General features: G+C 45.7%; 1 protein-coding gene across 1 annotated transcript in view; it reads right to left on the bottom strand.

The window, feature by feature from the left end:
- Positions 1-505: 505 nt before the first annotated feature.
- Positions 506-21373, bottom strand: part of LOC144955813 (integrin alpha-11-like) — a 100546-nt gene continuing 79678 nt past the window's right edge. Inside the window, 12 exon segments of the mRNA XM_078886005.1 lie at positions 506-654; positions 1057-1170; positions 1966-2061; positions 3312-3425; positions 3866-3976; positions 4715-4822; positions 7321-7423; positions 7540-7629; positions 9400-9476; positions 10424-10525; positions 11269-11410; positions 13195-13280. Coding sequence (XP_078742131.1) covers positions 574-654; positions 1057-1170; positions 1966-2061; positions 3312-3425; positions 3866-3976; positions 4715-4822; positions 7321-7423; positions 7540-7629; positions 9400-9476; positions 10424-10525; positions 11269-11410; positions 13195-13280 — 1224 coding nt within the window. The 3' untranslated portion in view covers positions 506-573.

The following is a 21373-nucleotide window of genomic DNA, read 5'->3' on the forward strand; positions in this document are numbered from 1 at the left end:
CAGGCAGCCCAGCTGCTATAATCTTTTCTCTCCCACCCCTATGCTGTTGTGTGTTTGTGCGGCATATACAATTTAACCACTGTAACCAGGTGATTATCTTTGGTCGTTCTGTCAATCAGGCATGGGTCCAAGCTGGTTTGTGCTTTAGTATTCCCAAGCAGACAACTCGTAGCATGCAGTCGGCGATTTAAGTTATGCATGCGTGGTTTTTAGCAGTGGGATTTTACTTCACTTGGATGTGTGCAATAGCAGGGGGGGGGGGGTATGCCAAACTTTAAAAGTGGCCCCTTTTTGTCTTGTGCTAGCTGGCGTGCCACTGGTTATAATTGACCAATCAAAGCGCTCGGTTTTTACTGCGGAGCCACACAAGCGTGTGTCGTGCAACGGCGTCCTGCGCCGCCTGCCCTGATGAATTGACGCCATCCTCGACTACACACCCCTCCCCCACCCACCTCTCGTCGCCCTCATTTCCCCAACCACATTTTCTCCACCCGTGGCCCCCCACCCCAAGGTGATTCGGAAGAGGACGAAGAAAATGAAGCGACGAGCGGACTGTTCGGCTGGGGTCATCAATCAACCCTGCACGAGGTTCTCGCGGCCATCCTTGTCATTGTCGCGTATGAGCTGCAGGTAGTGACGGCGGAAGAAGCCCATCTGTAGGGGGTGGGCGGGGGGGGGAACGGAGCTTTTACATTGCAATGTTTTTTTGGAGGGGAAAATCGGGGTCATGTGAATATACTGGACTTTGTTACAAGATCTCTTTACGGAATCTGCTATGATGACGGTCTGCTGCAGGAAACTAAAACGAGGCTTGCTACTTGCATGTAACTCTGGCACGTGGCTCACTTCCCATTGGTTAACCCTGAGGGGCAATTGCTGCTTCCCAGTAAACACAACGTTGGGCTAACGGCGTATGGACGGACCAACGTTATCGCGCTCGACTCTTGTAAAAATGCTTTCCGTCCATTCTTGCACCCCAGGGTTTTGTCCGTGATGACTGTCCCCAGGTCAGCATGGACGTGGTTCTGGTCTTGAAGTTGTGAGTTATCGCCTCACCTTCCACAGCATGTATATGAGCAGCGCGAGGAGCAGCAGGCCACCCAGGACGCTGCCGATGATGATCCACAGCGGCACGGAGGAGCCACGCTCCTTGGTGATCTCCATCACGATCTGGGGTGGGGTTCAGAGTTCAGACACGAAGGTTTATAACAATAGGTTTGACCCTTTCTGGCAATAAAACAGGTGTTGTCAAGAGGCTAAAACACCAAACAGAATCCTTATTCAAGGAATCCTGTCTGCATTAAACACGTACTTGTGGTGAACGTGCAAACAAATGATAATATATGCATTGTCTTTGGGGCCGTCCATAAATGACGTCACGCGATTTTGGACGATTTTTGACCCCACCCTCAAATATGTGACACGGCGTCGCAAAAAGTCAGACCCCCCCCCCCTCAAATATGACGTCACAAAGCTCTGTCCCCCCCCCCCTCCAAAACCATATTTCCATTTTGAAAATAAACATGCTTCAAATCGCTTTAAACTATTGTCATTGTAATGCGTATTTAATGTGGAGCTGCACTCTGATGTTGTAGGAGTGTTCTAACAATTAGTGTTATAACAAATGTATATTTATTTAAAGTTGTGCATTTTGATGTGACGTCATATTTCTCAAACCACCCCCCCTCGTCACAAATGTCTGACCCCCCCCCCAGGTGCGTGACGTCATTTATGGACGGCCCTTCTGAAACTGATTGGTCCACGCCAAAGAAAGAATAGAACCTGATCCGTAGTAAAGTTCGCTAAACACTCCATCACCACTTTGCCCTTCAGAGGTTACACAGACTCAAACACGTGATGTATGTGCTTGCGTTATTGGCGGTATTGGTGATGGCCTCGTCAGGATGAGAGGATGTCGGCAGTTAGTGCATTTTCCCTCTTCCAGGGTCTGCATCTGTGACTTACGTATCTCCACCGGCTGTCCTCCTTCATGAGGATGAGCTGAGACCGGTTTAATTGCAGCTCCGCAGTTGTGTTGAGTTTCAAGCTCTTGAATTTCATCTGCGGAAATTAGCAATAAAAATTACAGTAAAAATTGGAATTTACTACTCTTGAGAAAGTCATCTTGCATCTCTTATATGTGTAAAAACCATTACCTTGCAAGGCGGTGGGTAACAATTCCTTGCTTGGATAATATCGACGATAAGTGCTTATGAGCGGGGTCTCGTACCTCATTTAAATTGTATAAAAATAGGTTCCTGTCGTTTGTTAATCTACTGCCAGATGAAGGCCTTCGCATGCCGTGTCAATTGTGTGCGTTCTTTGACCATACTTCACCATGCTGGTCAGTGGGTTCGTGAAGGAGGGGCCAGGAAAGGTCCAGATATCGCTCGCCACTGATGTTGGCCGTGGCCAGGAATTCAAATGAGGTCACCGGGATCAGAGCGCAGTGAGCTAACCACTGCACTGTTTTATATCTTACTAAAAATAATTGTTCATTTTTTTTTTGTAATGTTACGTGTAAATTTAAGTCTTTTTGTCTACATTTGCATATTCGTACGGTTGTTTTTCACCGTTTGTTGCCTATACTGCATTGCTTTCATGACCCAGGGCTCTCCTAATTTGACAAGGCAATGCAACTTTATGTACGATTTCTGTTGCGTCTAAATGCGACTGTAACTCCAAAAACGATGCAGAAACAGTGGGAATATTTATCGTAGGCAGAATAGTAAACAAAGGTCTGAACTTTGAACTGGTACAGGCGGCTGATGGCACGGAGGGCTTGGGGAAAGGAGTTCCAAAATGTGTGGGTAGCAGAGAAAAAATAGCAACCTACCACTGAGCGAAGGTTGACTGGGGGACTTTCATGATAATGGGTTTTTGAGAAGGACACCCTTTATGCTGGGGCATCACAGAGCGCTTTACATGCAATAAACGCCTTTAAAATTTTAAAAGTGCACCACCAGTGGCAGCTGTCCTTTTAGTAAAAACAGTAACTCGGCACCTGGCCTGAAATCGGGCACGAGTCTGCCATTGGAGGGCATTGGTTGCTGGAGCAAGGAGTCTGTGGAGAGGAGATTAGAGAGATAAGAGTGTAAGAGGTGGATAGGTGCGAGCCCAATGAGGATCTTGAAGACGGAGAATGAAATCCTAAAACTCCTTCGGGATTTGGTTTGGCCAGTGGCACGGACCGAGCATTGGGGCGATGTGGTCTCACTTTCGTGTACGGATGAGCGATCTGGCAACCACAGTGTTGAACAAAGGTATCGATTGAGTGACTTGGCGAGTGCATCTGTAGACCGTGTTCTCACCACGGTGAGTGACGGAGTCCACAGCCAACCCTTGATGTGGATCAGCTCCTCCTGGCCGACCTCCAGCGTCTCGACCACGCACGCCACTCTGTGGCAGCGACCCGTCGCGCAGTTCTGTCGGCCGAGAAGACATGCGACTCGCTTTGAAACTTCACCTGGATGCTTCACCGAGCAGGCTTAGGAAGTCACGAGTGGCTGACGAGCCCCGCTTGTATCCATCTGCTGCCGCCTCCTCTGTTAGTCATGTTTTGTTACTGGATGTGTAAAATTACTTCTTTGTTTAACCAGAGCAATCTCACTGAGCCTCGAGGGTAATTTCTTTCAAGAGCATCCTGGTTTGGATGCTTGGCCAGTTTTGAGCAAAAATGTTTTTGCATCTTGGAGGAAAGAAACCGGAGTGTTTGGTGGTAAACCCACACATAAAGCACTGCGTAATACATGTCGGCTCATTATTGCCCCCGACAGCTGTGAGTTCCGTGCACATGGCTCAGCAAAGCCCCTCTCTTCACGCCGCAGCCTTGCAGGTGCCTCGCCCGTGCCGCGTGCCCACGTACCAGCTCGTCCATCGCCCTGAGGTCCTCCTCGTAGACTGGCAGTGTCGCCTCCCTCTTGATCAGCTGCTGCCAGTCGGTCTCCGGACTCGTGCGGCACGTCACGCCGACATCCTGGCACCCCACACACGCAGCGCACGTGCAGCCGGTGAATGTCGTGCGGTGGCCTGCATTATTCCGGCCGATGTTCCCAATCAATCAGCAGTCATCTCTCTCAACTCGGATTGAAAGCGTTTGTAGTAATACTTTAATTTTATATCGCGTCGTTAATGCTGACAGCATGCCCTATCGCTGTTCTTATATATAAGGGCCAAATCCCATATACAGCCACTACTAATAAAATGAAAACCCTACTACTACCAGCAAAATAAGACATTAATAAACAAATTAAGACGATGTGATATGAACGAGCCTGTAGTATAAATTCGTTACTATTGGAACTTAACCTATTGAAGTACTTGTGGAGATGAGGGTTGGAAAGTGTTCCATGCGTATGCATGGTCTTGTTCTTTTTTATCGCAGTTGCTGTGCATTATAATTATGAGCAATTTAAAAGCATTGTCACGTATGTTTTTAGATTGGCACCAAAGGGACAACTGCGGAGACAGTTGGTTGAAGAAATAACGTCTAGAAATATATAATATAACTAAACATATAATTCACTTGTTGATGAACATTTTTGTCTACGACAGAGGAAGGGCCACATTGTTGAAGCATCGTAGCATCTTGCCTTTTTCACCAAACGTCTGAAACGTAACTTAATTTTTCGGCCAGAAGACATCTGCATTTCTCCGCACGTCCGCGTGTGTGCAGGAACCTGTGTGCGTCGTGCTCCTCGTGGCGCTCGCTCACCGTCTCGACGTGAGACAGCGTGAGCAGGGGGTTTCCACCCGGCGTGATTGCCGGCACGGAGATGAGCACCTCCAGCCGAGCGAGCGGGAACAACCCGAGGTTTTGCACCTGTACGAATACCCCGGCACAAGCCGCCATATTTAGCGTCGACGGCAATCGTTTTTCGGAATTGTCGGAATATATTGCAAGGGATGGCACACGCACGGGGACAACATCATTGGTGTACTTCAGTGCTCGCACATGCATGCTCCCCCTGCCTTCGCCAGCGGACACTCACCGGCGTGGTGAAGTATGGTTAAATACCCACCACCCGCACGGCATGCGCAAGGTCACAATAAAGCAGTGGGTTCACTGGCAATTCTTGCTGCATCGATTTCCATTGTAAAATTCATATTCAAAGAACCTATCTACGTGACTTTAACGAAAGACCCAAAGAATATGAATTCCTGCAGTCACGAAAGCTTTAAGTCAAGATTTTTGTCCATTGTAAAAGTTGGAGAAATCAGATTTCTGTTCCTCCGAGTGGGCAACTGGGATGGCAATTTCTAATTAAATCACAGACACAGGTCCCATGACGACCCGAGGTTGTGTGCTCTGCAGACCAATCATAGTTCATGAATCATACTTTTCAACAGACTCTGTTGTCATTTATTCTACAGAAATTCATTTACTCTGTGCCATCGCCTTGTAAGCCAATAGGTGTCCTACTGCAATGGGCACAAAACGGCCACACATTTTGTGGGACCCCGAAAATTGAGGGCAACCGAACATCAAGAATACAATATGAGACAAGGGTCGGTTTTACTACATTAATATTAAATAAAAGATTCGTTCATTCGCCTATGAACTATCTGGCCCATTGTGCTGGAAAACAATTTGGAAACGTTAAAACATCGGTCCAGAATCACCGCAAGCCGGGGGGAAATATCAGTGATAAAACGGAGTCTTGTCTATGGATGTATCATTTTATAACCACATTTTCTCAATGACTGCACAATGTTTAGTGAGAGCAGCCTGCCTCTGTCACATTGCCACAGGTCAGCAGGGAAGTCCGGTGTGTTCAATGCAAAAAAAACAATGAAACGGTCGTTATTTATCTCACGCGCTTTCACCATATCACAAAATAAATTTCAATATCTCATCAAACTCAGAACCGTTTGGGGTGAAGGGATTAAGGTTGGCCGACCCTCAGGCGTTCATGATTAAAACCGCTGCGCGGTGGGACCACTGAAGATTCAGGTGACTTCCAGCTCAAGCGTTCTGAGAACTTGAGGAGGTCACGATCGAGGCACTGCGAGCGAAGGGAGGGGAGCGATGGCGCTTGGGTCGCGGACTCTACGGTTGGGTGGACCGCAGTCGGGAGTGAGAAAACGCCGGTGTAAAAATAAACTCTGCGATTTTGAAGCGGCAGGGAGGGAGGGAAGCAAGCGCTTGGAGAAGCAACGTAAGGGAGAGAACAGGAAGACGCACGTGTGTGTGTGTGCAGCCGCTCCTTGAAACGCGACTCCCCTAAACGAGCTCAGCAGGCAGTGACGCGGCTGGCTGGCCACGCGGACTCACGGATGCTGTGGGGAGTATTTTTCTCCGCGAGGTTCTCAGGAGCTACCTAGCCGCACATCTGTGCGTCCCGTCTTCCAAAGGTGCCTCAGGGTGGTTCACTTTGCGTGCAGGATTAAATAGAACAAGCTTCCTGCTGTGCAACCCCATATCTGGTGCAGATTATGCGCTTTGACCACGTGTAAATCACATTTAAAACATCTTCATCTCTAGCAAAAATGTGAATGGGGGTTTGTGTGATTTATTCTATTGGGCTGTCATCAGGCCTGGCCAAAGGTAGTGGTGGGGTGGGGGGTGTAGGGAGGTTTGGGCAAAAAGGGCAATTTGCCTGTCAGTCTGTAATTATTGATTACTGCGAGAACATGTTATCTCATTTACTTCTCACCATTTACCCGTTTTCAATCTGAATTTGTGCCCTGGCACGGAAAATCTGGTTTTGTATTTTGAAGATGATAAATCGATGGCCAAGGATTGCAAGTTACTTATTACGACAAATGAAGAACTTTTGAAGCCCGTCGCATTGAAGTTACTTGAACGCCGCCTCTGACTCCTGTCGCTTTCGGTGTTTTGGTAAATAAATCACGACCCTAGGTGAGTGCTTTACCTCGTAGAGTAACCGAATACCCCTGCAATTAGAATCCTGTTGCGTTTGTTCCCACTTGCCTGGAGAAATCGCAACCGCTATTGTAATTGCAAAGTGAACACTTGCAGCCCTGCCATCCAGACTCTGTACCGCAGGAGTGCATGTGTGGGGGTCTGTGGTGTATTAGGTGGGGAGCGGTCGTGTAGTGGTTAGCGCGCCGCACTACGAACCGGGAAACCCGAGATCGATTCCCGCTCATGGCCAACACCAGTGACGATTATCCGAACCGGTCCTGGGCCTCCTCTAGGGTGACTCCCCTCAACTGAGTACCTGGGGCAGTGTGCAAACATCGACACCTCGTGTGCCGTGCAGGCCTTCATAGTTTCTCGCTAACAGCACTTGCCCCTATAGTCTGTTAAAGCTAAATGGGGGATCTTTGTTGTGTGTGTGCTGGAAGACTCCTGACCGTCAGCGTGTAGTTGAACTGTGGCCCAATGTCCTCTGGTCTCTCGATAACGTCCGGCACCACTGCCTCTCGGCTCACCTCAAACTGGTGAAGGTTCGAGTCCCTGTCACGGAGACACAACATTCGTCATGAACAAGGGACATCACCCGGAACGTTGCCGACAATATTTTATTGACGAGCGTTATTTGTGTATTCGTTTTATGCTACAGTTTGCCTGACCTGGTGAAGAGGATCTCGGCCTCGTATCTCACGGGGATGGACAACGAGGCGGCGTTGTCATGCAGCGTCTCCAGCATCTCCTTGCTGTCACTGTGTGAAGCGAAGACAAAACATGAATGCCGGGCCCCGTGAGCACGACAGAGAAAATTAGATTAGCGGTGCAACGATGCACCGGTGTCATCCATTAACCCTGATTCTCTAAACTCGTGATCCGTGCACGAGCGACGTGACCCCTGCACAATATTTCTAATAATTGGTTCCTCAAAGGAATCGTAACCCTGAATGGTGACAATTAATCGATTCGCCGGGGTACATTAATGATACCCCTTAAAAAATAACAATCAAACAATGATGTCTATATGTATATACATTCATTGGCTGTGTGCCGTCAATAAATAAGCTATCCCACGAGCGAACATCGGCTTTCTTTGAAACCAAGTAGGCGCGCAACGGTTCATTCAAAAGTATTAAACTGAAAGGTGATTTCTACTCGCATATACACGTATCCTCTTGTGCTGGTGGAATGAGGTTCGGTTTATTAATATGCTTCATAAATACAAATTGTATACTGTACTGTAATTAAAAAAGCTGACTGGGACTCAAACCCAGCATCTCACAGGTTGCTAGCTCAGGCATTGTGGCCACCTGAGCCACCCAGCCATTTAGGAGCAATTTCATGTTGAGCATTGTTCCGCAGGGTTGTATGCATGTTAAACTTCTTTCGCGCCGTACGGAGCAAACCGTGCTAATCGGCGGTGCAAGGACAACGAACTGAACACACAAAGCAGTTGTAAAGAAACGAGCTTTTGTTTCATACTCTGGTTTTTTCGGTAAAGTCACGTAGGTAAAAATAAAAAAAATAAAAAAACAACAATTAAATCACGACGTTTCGGAGGCAACACAAGCTTCCTTCTTCAGGTGGAACCGTTACAGCCAAATTCACTGTAATAAGTGATAAGTGACGAAAACTTCAAATCTAAAATTAAGAGTTTTTGTTTGTGTTTTACTGCAGTCAAGGACGGCCCGTAGCGTGGCCAAAATGGAAAGGTGCAGCCATGCACGCATCTGGCACACATTAAACACTTGCAGCATCACGATGTAGGGCCTATGCAATTAGTGGTAATGTTTTGGGCTCCTAGCCAAGGCAGCACGGCTCCAGAACGATGACTTCTACTCTGCTTCCTGCTCGCATTCTTCCGCCAGCCCTGCGCGCCCTACCCTGATAACAAATACTATTCGTATTCACAAAGTCTCCAAATGTGATCACATCTCATAACGGCTGCACAGATGGGCAAGATATTGGCATTTAGAGAGCCTGGGATAGAGTTGAGATGTCGTGATGGTAGAAGTGCGAATGGAGACATTTTGGAGAGAGAGAGGGAAAGTTTTAAGTCTGGACTTGAACAGGGGCAGGGTCTCAGCAGTTCGGCCAGGGGAAGAGAATTCCAGACAAGGGGGCAGCAACAGAGAAAAGGGGCATTTCCCCAATCGCAGCTCCGATCGATTTATCTTTAAAATTATCACCGGGAGTTGCAAATCGAATGGGGTGGGGCTGACACGCACACGCACACCACGAAGAGGGCTCTGAGTCTCGGCTGTTGCGCCAATGCTTGAGGGTCACAGCGGCGTTAACTATCGAATGTTCAAGCGGTGCAACTCCTCCGGGCTCCGCGGACAGGAGCTGGGGGGGGGGGTGCGTCCAGACTCCAGACTATCAAGTGAAAGTTAATTGGACAGGGCCGCCATATCATTCCTTGCACTGGGACAAATGGCAACGACACTCCGCCACTGGAGTGCCGTCTCGATTATATTTGTTTTTAAATCGCAATTGTTGTTACCACTGGTGCCCCACAGTCTCACCTCTCGGCTCGCAGGCCGATGTCCAGGCTCGGCAAGAAGACGGAGCGACTGAACTCGAACTCCAGAAGCGTGACCAGCTGGGTGCCGGCCAGCGAGGCGAGCAGCGAGCGGGGAGGGCAAGAGCATACCAAGTAAAACAGCGTTCGGGATTATTACAGCGTGGGGAAAACTGCGTATTTGTTAAAGTACCAGCAATGCTAACAGCAAAGTGAGCAAAACCAGAATATGTATAATTCCGAATATTAGAACCAGATATCTTGGCTTTAGCTATGGGTTTCTTCAGCGGAATGCACACATACAGTGGAAGTGTTGAGATGTGTATTGTATGTGTGTTTTGGATAACAGGGGGAGAGTGGTGGCATAGTGGTTTGTGCACTGCGCTGTGAACTCGGCAACCTGAGTTCGATTCCCGGCCATGCTTAACATTGGTTGTGGGTGATATCTCATTCAATCCTGGGCTCTCCTTGCACCAAACAACACTGACCAGCGTGGTGAAGTATGACTGATACGCCATGGCCTTAATCCAGCAGTGGGTAGAAAAAGGCTGTAAATTCTAAATACGTATTTCCTTGCGTGTATATATACAGTCAGTATAACCAGGTACGAGCCAATCACAGGATGAATCCTTTTATGATCGACATTTCAGAAACTTATCTCCTTGTAGAAATGAAAAAAAAGTTTACACATTTAAAAAAACCTAATAGGATTAGCATGGTGAACATTGTTATTTTATTTTCGGCATGCAATTTTTTTGATGTAGGTTAAAGATCACAATTCTCACATAGGCCGTATTCAATCCAATAGACTGCTGATTCCCTCCGCTCAGACTTGACTGTGTATACTTGCAATTACTTGAGTGTGTGCTGTGACTAACTGACTCGCAGATGGACAAATGATGTTTCCTATAATGGCCATGTGTATATGTCTGTTAGCCTAACCCCCTCCTGTAGGGCATCGAAAACCCCCTTAAATGCCACAAACTCTTTATGACCCCTCCCAACTGCCGTCTGACCCCAGTCCTGACCTTTGCTCCTGGGCGGAATACGGCCGGGCTCAGGGAGCACGTGGTGCCTCCATCGGCCTCCTCGTGCGAGAATTGGCACTCCATCTTCAGACCTTGGTCCACCTGTCCGTACCCCATCATGAGACGGAGTACGTGGGGCATAGTACAGACCGATGTCACACACCACATACCTCTCATACCTCGAGGTCAACTCGGCCTCAAGGTTGAAACACCATTGCTGGGAAAATGTTCAGGCGAGACATTGTAATCCACACTCGCTTTGTGTGCCACGTTGGCATGAAGAGGTGCTTATGAACACAACTTGCCCCAACAATCTAAGACTCTAGGATCTCCCTCTGGCTAGCCATCCAAGCTGTCGGCTCCTTCCAATGTTCAAATTTAGGTTCAAAGACCTCTCTATGTATATTGATATATATTTAAGTTGACATAGATGCGAATTCTAGATTTGAAGCTTTCGTGACTGCAAGGATTCATACTCTTTGTTTTATTTTTCTTAGACACACTTAAGCTTTCGCTACGTATTTTATTTTATTTTTATTTAACTTTTATTAATTTCATTTTTTTTACCTACGTGACTTTACCGAAAAAAAACCTAAGAATATTTCGCTACGTTGTCCCCACCTAAAGAAGGACGCTTGTGTTGCGTCCGAAACGTCGTGATTTAATCTAGTTTTCATTTATTTTATTTTTTACCTACGTGACTTTACCAAAAAAAAAACATGCGTATGTCGCATATTTACTGCGCAGCGACTTTGGGTGCGGTTAAATTTTTTTTATTCTACATGAATCCAGATTGCATTGTATCCTCGTCTCGGTTCAAGAGTGCGTGCTTGTGTCGCCCTCACGGTGGGTGTGATGCTGGCGAGACGCAGGTTCCGCGAGAAGGAGACGTTGACCCGCGCGTTGTAGGCATTCTCGCCACGGTTTTCCAGCGTCGCCCACACGGACGTGCGCCTCCTCCCACTGCGGATGACGTACGGAGCCATGCTGCGCACACAAAACGCATGCAACGCAACACGTGCGTACACACACACCGCCATACCAATAAGTGTCTGCTCTCTTGTACGGGCAGCCATCGACTTACGAACACAATTCGTTCCTGAGATCCGTTCGTAAGTCGAACGATTTGTAAGTCATAACGCAGTAATGTACTAAAGACAAACATACTCTTAGGTTTTTTCGGTAAAGTCACGTAGGTAAAAAATAAAATAAAAATTAATAAAAGTAAAATAAAAATCACGACGTTTCGGAGGCAACACAAGCTTCCGTCTTCAGGTGGAAGCTTGTGTTGCCTCCGAAACGTCGTGATTTTTATTAATTTTAATTTAATTTTTTACCTACGTGACTTTACCGAAAAAACCTAAGAGTATGAATCCTTGCAGTCACGAAAGCTTCAAATCTAGATTTAAAGACGAACACTCGCTCCCAGCGCAAGGCTGACTCATTCACATCTCGCGGGGGATCGCTCAGCTTCGTAAGTGCGGGTGTTCGTACATCGGGTGACCGTAAGTCGAGGATTGTCTATTTCTGTAGTTTCGATTTGGCTGCTATACATTTCTGCATGATAAGCTGCTTCGTTAAGCTATCAGCGATCAGGTCGCTTCTGAAAAATAAACTGATAGCTCATTGGGGTTTACCGAGTAAAGTAAAAAAAAGTTTAGTGTTATTTGGATTTTATCATGATTTGTTTACCTTTCCTATACTTTGCACTCCTATAGTGTTTTGTATTGTTTGTTGTTGTAACGTTCTGACCTGCCCCGTCTAGGCATCTGTGAAAAAGAGTTTGAAAGCTCGTCGGATACCTCCAGTCTAAATAAATATTCTGAATCTGATCGTATAGTTCCACCTGCGACTGCCCTGCGGAACAAACGACGGAGCAGGCGGTGAACTGCTGCCCATCAAGACTGCTGAACCGTGGCACCGTAGCGATTCATCAACCTGCAATGAAACCAGTTGAATGGCCAGAGAGCCTAGACGTCAAATTGAATAATAATATATAATTGTATTCGTGTTCCAAAAATCAGTTGCTTATCTCTGCAACATGTCACACAAAAGAAGAAGTATGATGCATACGCCCAGTCCCAGCCACAACACACCTATCATTTACACTTCATTGTCAATCATCTGCTGGATGAAGGTATCGCCATGCCGTGCCGGTGTTGAGGGTTGTTGGACCATGCTTTTCCACCATTGTCATTGTGGGTTGGTGAAGGTGGATAAGCCCAGGACCGGTTCACATGTCACTTTCTACCGATGTTAGCCACGGCCGGTAATTGAACTCGGGCATCTGGGAGTAACAGCACAGTGCGCTCACCACATCACCACCGCTCCACTGCTTCACCCCCTTTCCTCCTATGCCCGCCCCAATATGAGCGCTCGATGATGCCATCCTTGATTTCATCATGAGAAAAATTTTTACAATGAAAGATATCCTGCACAGACGACCCCTGAGAGGGCATCTTGCTTCTGGAATGGAGTCATGAGATGAGCTCATGTGCAGGAGCAACATGAACAGTTGCTGTGCTTGGCCATGGGCGATGGCGACAGCTTGAAGAGGCATTTATCGAGCAGTGGATTGATCATGGCTGACGATGAATGACGATCGATGACATGGTGATAGTGACGTTGATGGCATCCAGAAAAAAAAAACATTGTGGTATCAGTAGACAACGGCCTTTCTTAGCATGTCCACAAAAGAAATGGGAAGACTCGCAAGGTTGGCATGTCCGTTGAGGGCAACGACTGTGGAATGTGGAGCAGGCGCCTCTTACCTGGACCCCTGGACGTCGGAGCGCAGGTGCAGCACGAGGTCGGACACGCACTCCTCGTCGTCGCCGCAGTCGTTGGCGAAGGGAAGCTGCGGGGAGACACGCGGCATGGAATGTCGTACGTATGGTGTACTTCCTTCGCACCGTACATAATCGAAGGTGCGGGGAAAGGACAACGAACTAAACACAAAAAGCAGTTCCAAAGAAATGAGTTTTCAGTCTTCGATTTAAAGGTGCGTGGCTCCAGTGGATTCCTAATATCGGAAGGAAAGAACGTTCCAGACGGCCGCGGAAGCGCATCTGAACGTGAGCGATACCGTCCCCGTTCTGTGGCTAGCTAAAAGCTGCTGCGAGGATGACCCAAGTTCATGTGGTGGTTTACGTTCCTTGAGATCTGTAAGGTATTGCGGTTAATTTGTGTCTGGTGAAGCCCAGACAACGCACAGACAAAAAAAAACTATTAAAAACTATAAACTAAAACGAGGGGGGCAGGGAGGGGGGAGTCTTTTGGTCTGGTGGTCCCATTGTAAACGTACCTAAATCCGACCCTGAGCTCATAGTGACCTCAGTATTGTTTGAAGCGGGTCAATTGACTGAAGTGTCAAGATCTTTCTTTGCTTTCAGCAACAGTAAAACAAAACCAGTGCCATTTTTTAATTAACTTGTTGTTTTTAGGATTGTGGATTCCATCCATAATACAGGTTTGTGTGTGTGTGTGTGTCTCTCTCTCTGCATGTGTCTCTCTATGTTTTTTTTTCTTTCTCTCAAATTTAGCAATCTTTGGAAGAACGTAATCAACCAGGTAAAGTGTTAACTCTTGTGTTAGCCGACTCTCTGTGTTGACTTGCATTACAATTCAAAGTTTACTAGCTTTGTTTTCTCATTCATTCATACGTGATGACGGTTGCTTGTGTTGCAATCAAAACGTCGTATTTTATTATTTATTTTATTTTATTTCTACGTGACTTTACCGAAAGAACCAAAGAGTAATTCCTGCAGTTACGAAAGCTTCAAATCAGGTTTTTTTTGGGTTACATCGCGTAAATATAAATGTGTCGTTAAACCCGCCACCACCCGACAGCCAATTAGTAAGGTTTATCACGTAAACAGAGCGTGGCCAATTCGTTACTAGTACAGCACACCGGTGTGTTGGAGAGCAAATCCATTACATTTACAATCTTGAGTATGACGTTTCACCAGTAATTACAACCAATCTAACCCAAAAAACCTGAGCAAGAAAACGGAGCAACAAGAGAAATTGGTCAACGTCGACCTGTGCAAGAAATGTTTTATTTTTATTTTTTACCTACGTGACTTTACCGAAAAAACCTAAGAGCACCAATAAACCTGTATTATGGATCATTTTGGTCGCGAAAGCCTCCGTGTTAAACTCTGGATTTCATGTCAATTAACAAGTTATTCCACTTGTTATTGACCATTTACAGTCCTGGAGTGAATAACAGTTTTTTTTAAACAAAATTTCAACATTAAAAGACAAGGTTTGGTATTAGTCAGTACTGTTTAAGGTGTTGTCTGTGCACTTCTGGAAAGTACAGAGATAATGTTTACTGGCAGGCTGCCTGTGTAGCACTGTTCAAATGTCCTCCCGGCTTTCGATTTAAAGCTTTCGTGACTGCAGGGATTCATCTTCTTGGTTCTTTCGGTATTCTACGTGACTTTACCGAAAGAACCAAGAAGATGTCCTCCCGGCTGATCGGGTTTCCTGTCACATACAAAATGCCTCGCGATTTCATGATGGTTTACCGAGTGAACGTTGCGGGTGGATTCATTCAACACGTGATATTATAAATGCAAGGGGGAAATTGTGAATTTGGTGTGTAGTGCCCATATTGTTATTCATACCAATAGTGCATTCGGGTTAGCTGTGCGGGGATAGAATCAAAACTGTGTCACTCTATCTCCACGTGCAGCTCACCCAAATATGCCGTGGGTATGAATCTGTCCAGCTGTGACAGCCTAAAGCAGAAATATGATTAACTTATCGACTGCATTAAAATGTATATTTCTTGAAGGCAGTTCCTTGGAAAGGGAGTTTTCATTGCATCTGCTTACTTTGGCTGATACATTTCACAAGAACAAATGTGTATATATATATAATGCCAGAGGTTTATACACACTCGTGCATTTAGACATGTGTGAGACAAGAATGGGTTTCACTCCCCACATAGCAGGGGTAAGGATAATAGCGGAGGGGGGAAAAACTAAATCCACATAACTGATAACATAAACAAACCGACGTAAAAACAATATTAAACGTACAAAGAAACACATTGTGAACTCTTAATAAATAATACACAATGTATATAAAGTGTGGTGTGTGTAGAATGAAAAGACAAAAAAGACCGTGTTGGCAGCTTGTGGCTGTGAACAGCTGGAAGTCATTAAAAATGGGAAGGAAGTCAACGTCTGGAATGCAAACATTATAAAAAAAAACATTCAAATAGTATTTAGCTGATTTGTAAACTTTGTCCCTATAATTTGACCACCAGCTTAAAGTGCCAGTCAACAAACCCACGACGTACGTCCGCCGTGGAGATGGAGTGACGAAATCGCCGCGCGTGCAGGCGCTCGCGGGACTGTCACGTCACAGGAACACAGCTTAAGGAAAGGCCTTCATCCAGCAGTGGATTGATCATGGCCGAGCATGCCCTTGATAGGTGTCAGCCAATGGGACAAGTGAATCTGCAAAGATCCTTGATCATCGTGAAGTAACAGCAACGGCGAACGATGCGACTTGAAATATTTCACGGTCACGCTGTTCATGATGTGTTTTCGTGTTATACCACGCGTCGCGTTCGGTTTCTACGTCTGCACGTGCCGAGGGAGCTGTGCAAGTTCCTACAAAAGCTGCCAGCGTGTGGAGCGAAACGTCAGACGTCGTGCCGCCGGACAACATGTGGTACAACTCCAAAACGCATCAAAGGGATCATAGTCGCGGCTTACTACCGTAAGTTCTAAAGTTTTAACAACAATATTTGTCTGTTTACAAAGTTAGTCGAAAGGTTTGATTAATGGTTTAAGGGGTTGGAACCAGGGAAGGCATGTTTTTTAAAAACCCCTGTTTGCTTTCTAGACAGCGCTGTGCTGTGGGTTTCACGTGTTTGTAATAAACGCGAGCGCTCGTGGCTGTTTTGGCAACGGGAAAATCGCGGGCAGCTCCCCCCCACCCCCACAAGGCCCTTTGAAAGGGCCTCTCTGGGAATGTGAAATCGCAGCATTTTGCCATGAAAAATATATATACGTTAATGTTCCTGAAAACAATGATCATGTTTGTGATGTGTTTATGATGAGAATATCTTCAATTAAAAATGTTGTATAACTTTTTTCAATATTCAAACACATATATAACGTATTGTCAATACGAACATCGGTTGCGTTTCTTTTTTTACGTGAAACACTAAAATAATGTTTAACAGGTAGCTTATTCTTCTTGGTTCTTTCGGTAAAGTCACTTTCTACGCGACTTTACCGAAAGAACCAAGAAGATGAATCCCTGCAGTCACGAAAGCTTTAAATCGAAATTTAGGTAGCTTATTATCGCTACGCTTGTTTACCCACGAAAGCCTCACTGCATCTCAACTATTTCTCAGGACGGTCCTGCCAAGTTTTCGCAGCAGAGGGTGATGTTGGCATGTGTAATCCCGATTAAGTAATTTGGAGGTAATGTTTCAGCATTGGGATGTTTTTTTCCAATATTAATTATATTGCATGTTTTTCTGGTTATGAAAGGAAACCGGAGAATCCCATTGCAGAATCTCAATGCAGAATCGACACCGAGAGGCATTCCGAGTAAGGAATCGAACCCAGGAGATGTTTTGCTGTGAGGCAGAAGTGTTACCACTTGTGCCACCCTGCCGACCAGATTCGTAACATTTGTTTTTCACTTAATTTGGCTAAATCCCCAGATTTGAGAATGCGAAAACACTTTTTTTCTACTGTCATCCGACAAACAATCTCATCGCAGAGTGTGTGGTAAGGTGCAACCCCCACACAGTAAAGTAAAACAAACATATCTTAATCAGCTGTGCTACACCCCATGGGGCTCACTGCTCTACGATATTTCCAGATGGATTTGTCTTGTGTCATAATGCCAATAGCGCAGTTGTAACACAAATGGGGGAAGAAACACGAAAACATTTTTATAAATGTATTTTCACTCAATGAAAGAAAATAAAAAACAGTATCCATTAGCATACTTGGCCTGCTAATGTGTATTAGAAACATGAGGCCAGGGTCAATTTGCCAAACTCAACAATGTCCATTGGAAAACATCGACGAGTGCTATGGTTTGAAATCAAGCACATTTTTTATTGACAAGAGAAATGATTAATTACTCATTACACTTTAAGATACGGTAATTTTGTAATATGAAATGTGGCTAAAGTTTCCATGATTGCCGAAGCAAGCCTCTGCTAAACAATGTTGATATGAGAGATAACTCTACTGTTGATTGTGTGTATGAATTATATTCTAGTTTCGAAGTATGTTTCGGTAAAGTCACGGTAAAGTCACGTAGGTATTTTATACCTACGTGACTTTTACCGAAAGAACCAAAGAGTATGGATTCCTGCAGTCACGAAAGCTTCAAATCAAGATTTCGAAGTATGCTTCCGCGGCTGGTAAGAGCATCCTTTGCCTCCCCAGTGTTGATGTGTGCACACCACATCAAGTTCTCATTAAGGCTGGGTTGACCTTGAGGAGGCCCAGAACTAGTTGAGATATTCACGACTGGAGTTAGCCGTGGCCCAGAATCAAACTTTGATCGCTGAGTTTGGAGCGCAGTGTCGCTTCTTTCAAACTCTGCAGAATGTGCGTCGGCAGAGTGCACAGGCGAACGCACCCCAATGTGGTCTGAGTGAGTTGTTGGGGCAAAAACCCCAACAACTCACGCAGGCCACATAAGGTGGAAATCCGTTACGTTACCGGTGACCAGAAAAAAAGGGAACGGCATTCTTCGTCGTTTCTAAAGCAGATGGACTCGGAACCGTGGCGTCTAAAACAAAACCAGGCAGCCCGTGTTGTTATCGGCATGCCCTGGTCAGCCATCTGGAGTCAATTCTTGTCGCACGGAATTTTTAGTCATGTCCCTTTGATTTGGATGCTCGGTGGTTTATTTTGACTCCATCTGTTTTGACACAAAAGTAAAATCATCTGAAAGGTATATGTGATGGAGAAAAAGAGCAGATCGTATCAGATCCATGTAGTGTTTGTAGAGGGCTTGTATCAATTTGTTCCATGATACAACAGGATTTTGAAAGCATGATGTCATGCTAAATTGTGATTCTTTGGGTTTTCCCTGAGGATGACAAAGTTAAAGTCTTTGACAAGATTTCCCCGCTCTGCATCCAACTGGAGTGGCGACTGCTCAGCTTTATAGCAGTCAAACCAATATATATTTGTTTATTTTCAGAGCTGAAATTTTGTCAATTAAATTAAATACCAAATTTAACATGCGTTTTTTTTAACACGTAGGCTTTCGCGACCAATATTATTCATAATATAGGGTTTTTGGGTCAGATCGCGTTATTTATAAATGTGTCGTAACCCTCCACCACCCGACACGGCCAAACAGTAAAAAATGTGTCACGTTTTCAAAGGACAAATTAATTGACTTCTTTAGCCCACCGGTGTGCTGAAGAGAGAATCAACAGCATTTTTAAAATGCGTTTTTTTAATTCATTGGTGACCAGGCTGTGACTACACTTGAGAGCCCATTTCATCACGTGCGACTGACACCGAGATTCAAACTCAACAAGAATCCCAGCGGTGCCTGCTCAGTACACTGACCTCCCAGTTACCAGGCCGACTCAAAAATAATCAACTCTTGAACTGATTCACGACCCTCAATCATGACAATTTGTCAAAACACTGAGGCGGGCACATCATTACATGAGCCCTCAATGATCCCTTTTGCTGTGTTGTTTTCAATGATTTTTTGACAACCATGTCTCCGCACGCCGCATATAAAGACAGGTTAAGTAGTCAGTTCTAAACACCGTAAAAATACGGGCCTCCCGGGGATGGATGATGGACGACACGCTCTATTCGAAAGGCATGTTAAACTTTAAATAAGAGCTGTATTGCTATTTTAGAACAAATATTGTCTTTTTTTCCAGTGTTAATGCCCGCAATGTTGGTGCGGTCAACATTTTATCAGCCACACATAGCCCGAAAGCGATACTGAGCACGGCATGTAGTAGCAGTCTTCGGCAATACAGCCTCCCTCTGAGGGGCTCCACAATCTCAGGCCCTGATCTCGCACCAGTCTTTCTTTTTTACAAGTGCGATCTTAATCTTTCCGTGATGTTTTTTTCTTTTCCACGAATTCATTAAATGGCATTTGTACTTGACATGTACGAAAGATTTGCAGAGGTAATTGCAACATTAATTTAATTTTATCTTTTTCTTTTTTACAAATGTTTGAGGGATTCACATCACTTTATGTGTGTATATGTGTGTGCGGTGTTAGTGCAGCAGTAGTGTAGCGGTTAGCGTGCTGCGCTATGAACCCAACGACCCGGGTTCGATTCCCGTTCACGGCCAATACCAGTGATGATTAGCTGAACCGGTTCTGGGCCTCCCCTAGGTCGACTCAGCCTTAAATAAGTACCTTGTACGGTGTGTAAACATCGCCACTGGGGAGACAAAGGCGGTCGGGCGTGGTGCTGGCCACCCAACCCCCTCGTGTACCGTTGCGGCCTTTATAGGTGCTCGCTAACAGCACTTGCCCCTACAGTCTGTTAAGGCTATACGGGGGATCTTTGTACTGTGCTATGAACCTGGGGACCCAAGTTCAAGTGCCGACAACAACTAACATCAATGCTGAGCGATATCTTAACTCGTTCTGGCCCTGCCTCCTCAACAATCTATGCTCACCAGTGGGGTGAAGTATGCTGAAACCATCCCATACATTTAATGTTGTTTATCCATAATACAGGTTTTTTGGGGTTAAATCGCGTAAATATATAAATGTGTCGTTAAACCCGCCACCACCCGACACAGCCAATTAGTAAGGTATGTCGCGTAAACAGAACGTGCCAATTCGTCACTAGTACAGCACACCGGTGTGATGGAGAGCCAAAGCACAACATTTACAATCTGAGTACGACGTTTCGCCAGTAATTACAACTAGCTTCATCAGGCGACAGCCATATTTGTGGAGAAATCCTCCTCTTTCGTTCCTTAAATAGAGTGCTAGATGTGATGACATCACTTGCAATGGTGTCTGAAGGCATTTATCCAGCAGTGGATTGACAGAAGCGATGTAAATTACTATAACGTATCCAAAGGCAGTTTATGTAGACGTTTAGTCCACGGGATTGGTTCTCGTGATGGATTCGTCCCCACAACTCGACTAGCTTGCATGCAGCAACAGCTGAGTTTCCAAGGCTCGCCTGGCAGTTTGTTCTGGAACATCACCGCAGCAGCACCGCTTGGTGTCGGGTGAATGTTAACGATCCCGTGCCAATGTCACAACCTCAATCTGAACGTTTGCAAAATTTTCACCGTCGGTGCGGCCCGGGGTTGGTGGTTGGCAGTGTTCGAGACGGCCAACTTTTTGCGTGGTGCGTCGCGCGGTTGCTCCATATTCCCAACTCGTCTTTTTTAATTTATATATTGTTACATTTCCCTGCAATGTTTTGTTCTGTTTTGGGTTTTTATGCTTATGTTACGTGAGTTGCTATGTACAGCATCTGGAGATATTTTGTCGTTTAAAAACTACATCAATTCTAGTTATTACTACTGTTGCAGTCTTTCCCAACTAAAAATAATTGCCAAAAACGTATTAATAATAGCTGCCTCAATCCAACTAAGGCTATTTGACTTGCGCCTGGTTTAGTAACAAGATCCTCCACGGACTCGCTCCGGCCTACCTCTCCCCTCCCTTCTCACTCTACCCACTCATCCACGCACCGTCTGCTCCAGAAATCAATTATTCATTTAGCGTGATGCTTGTGCCCGAGCCAAGCAGCATCTTCATCATTTGCGGAACGTGGTGTCCTCAGACCGTCGCTAAGCATGGTTAGCGGATACAGTTTTCAACAATCGCCTCGCTCTGTCTCACACCACAGGCACAGTTTGGGTTTCTGCATAAGCCACACCTGCTTCTGCGGCCGTCTGGAACGCTCTTCCTTCTGATATTCGGAAGTCACTGGAGATA

This window comes from Lampetra fluviatilis, chromosome 3 (genome assembly GCF_964198595.1).
Source record: "Lampetra fluviatilis chromosome 3, kcLamFluv1.1, whole genome shotgun sequence".
NCBI lineage: Eukaryota > Metazoa > Chordata > Hyperoartia > Petromyzontiformes > Petromyzontidae > Lampetra > Lampetra fluviatilis.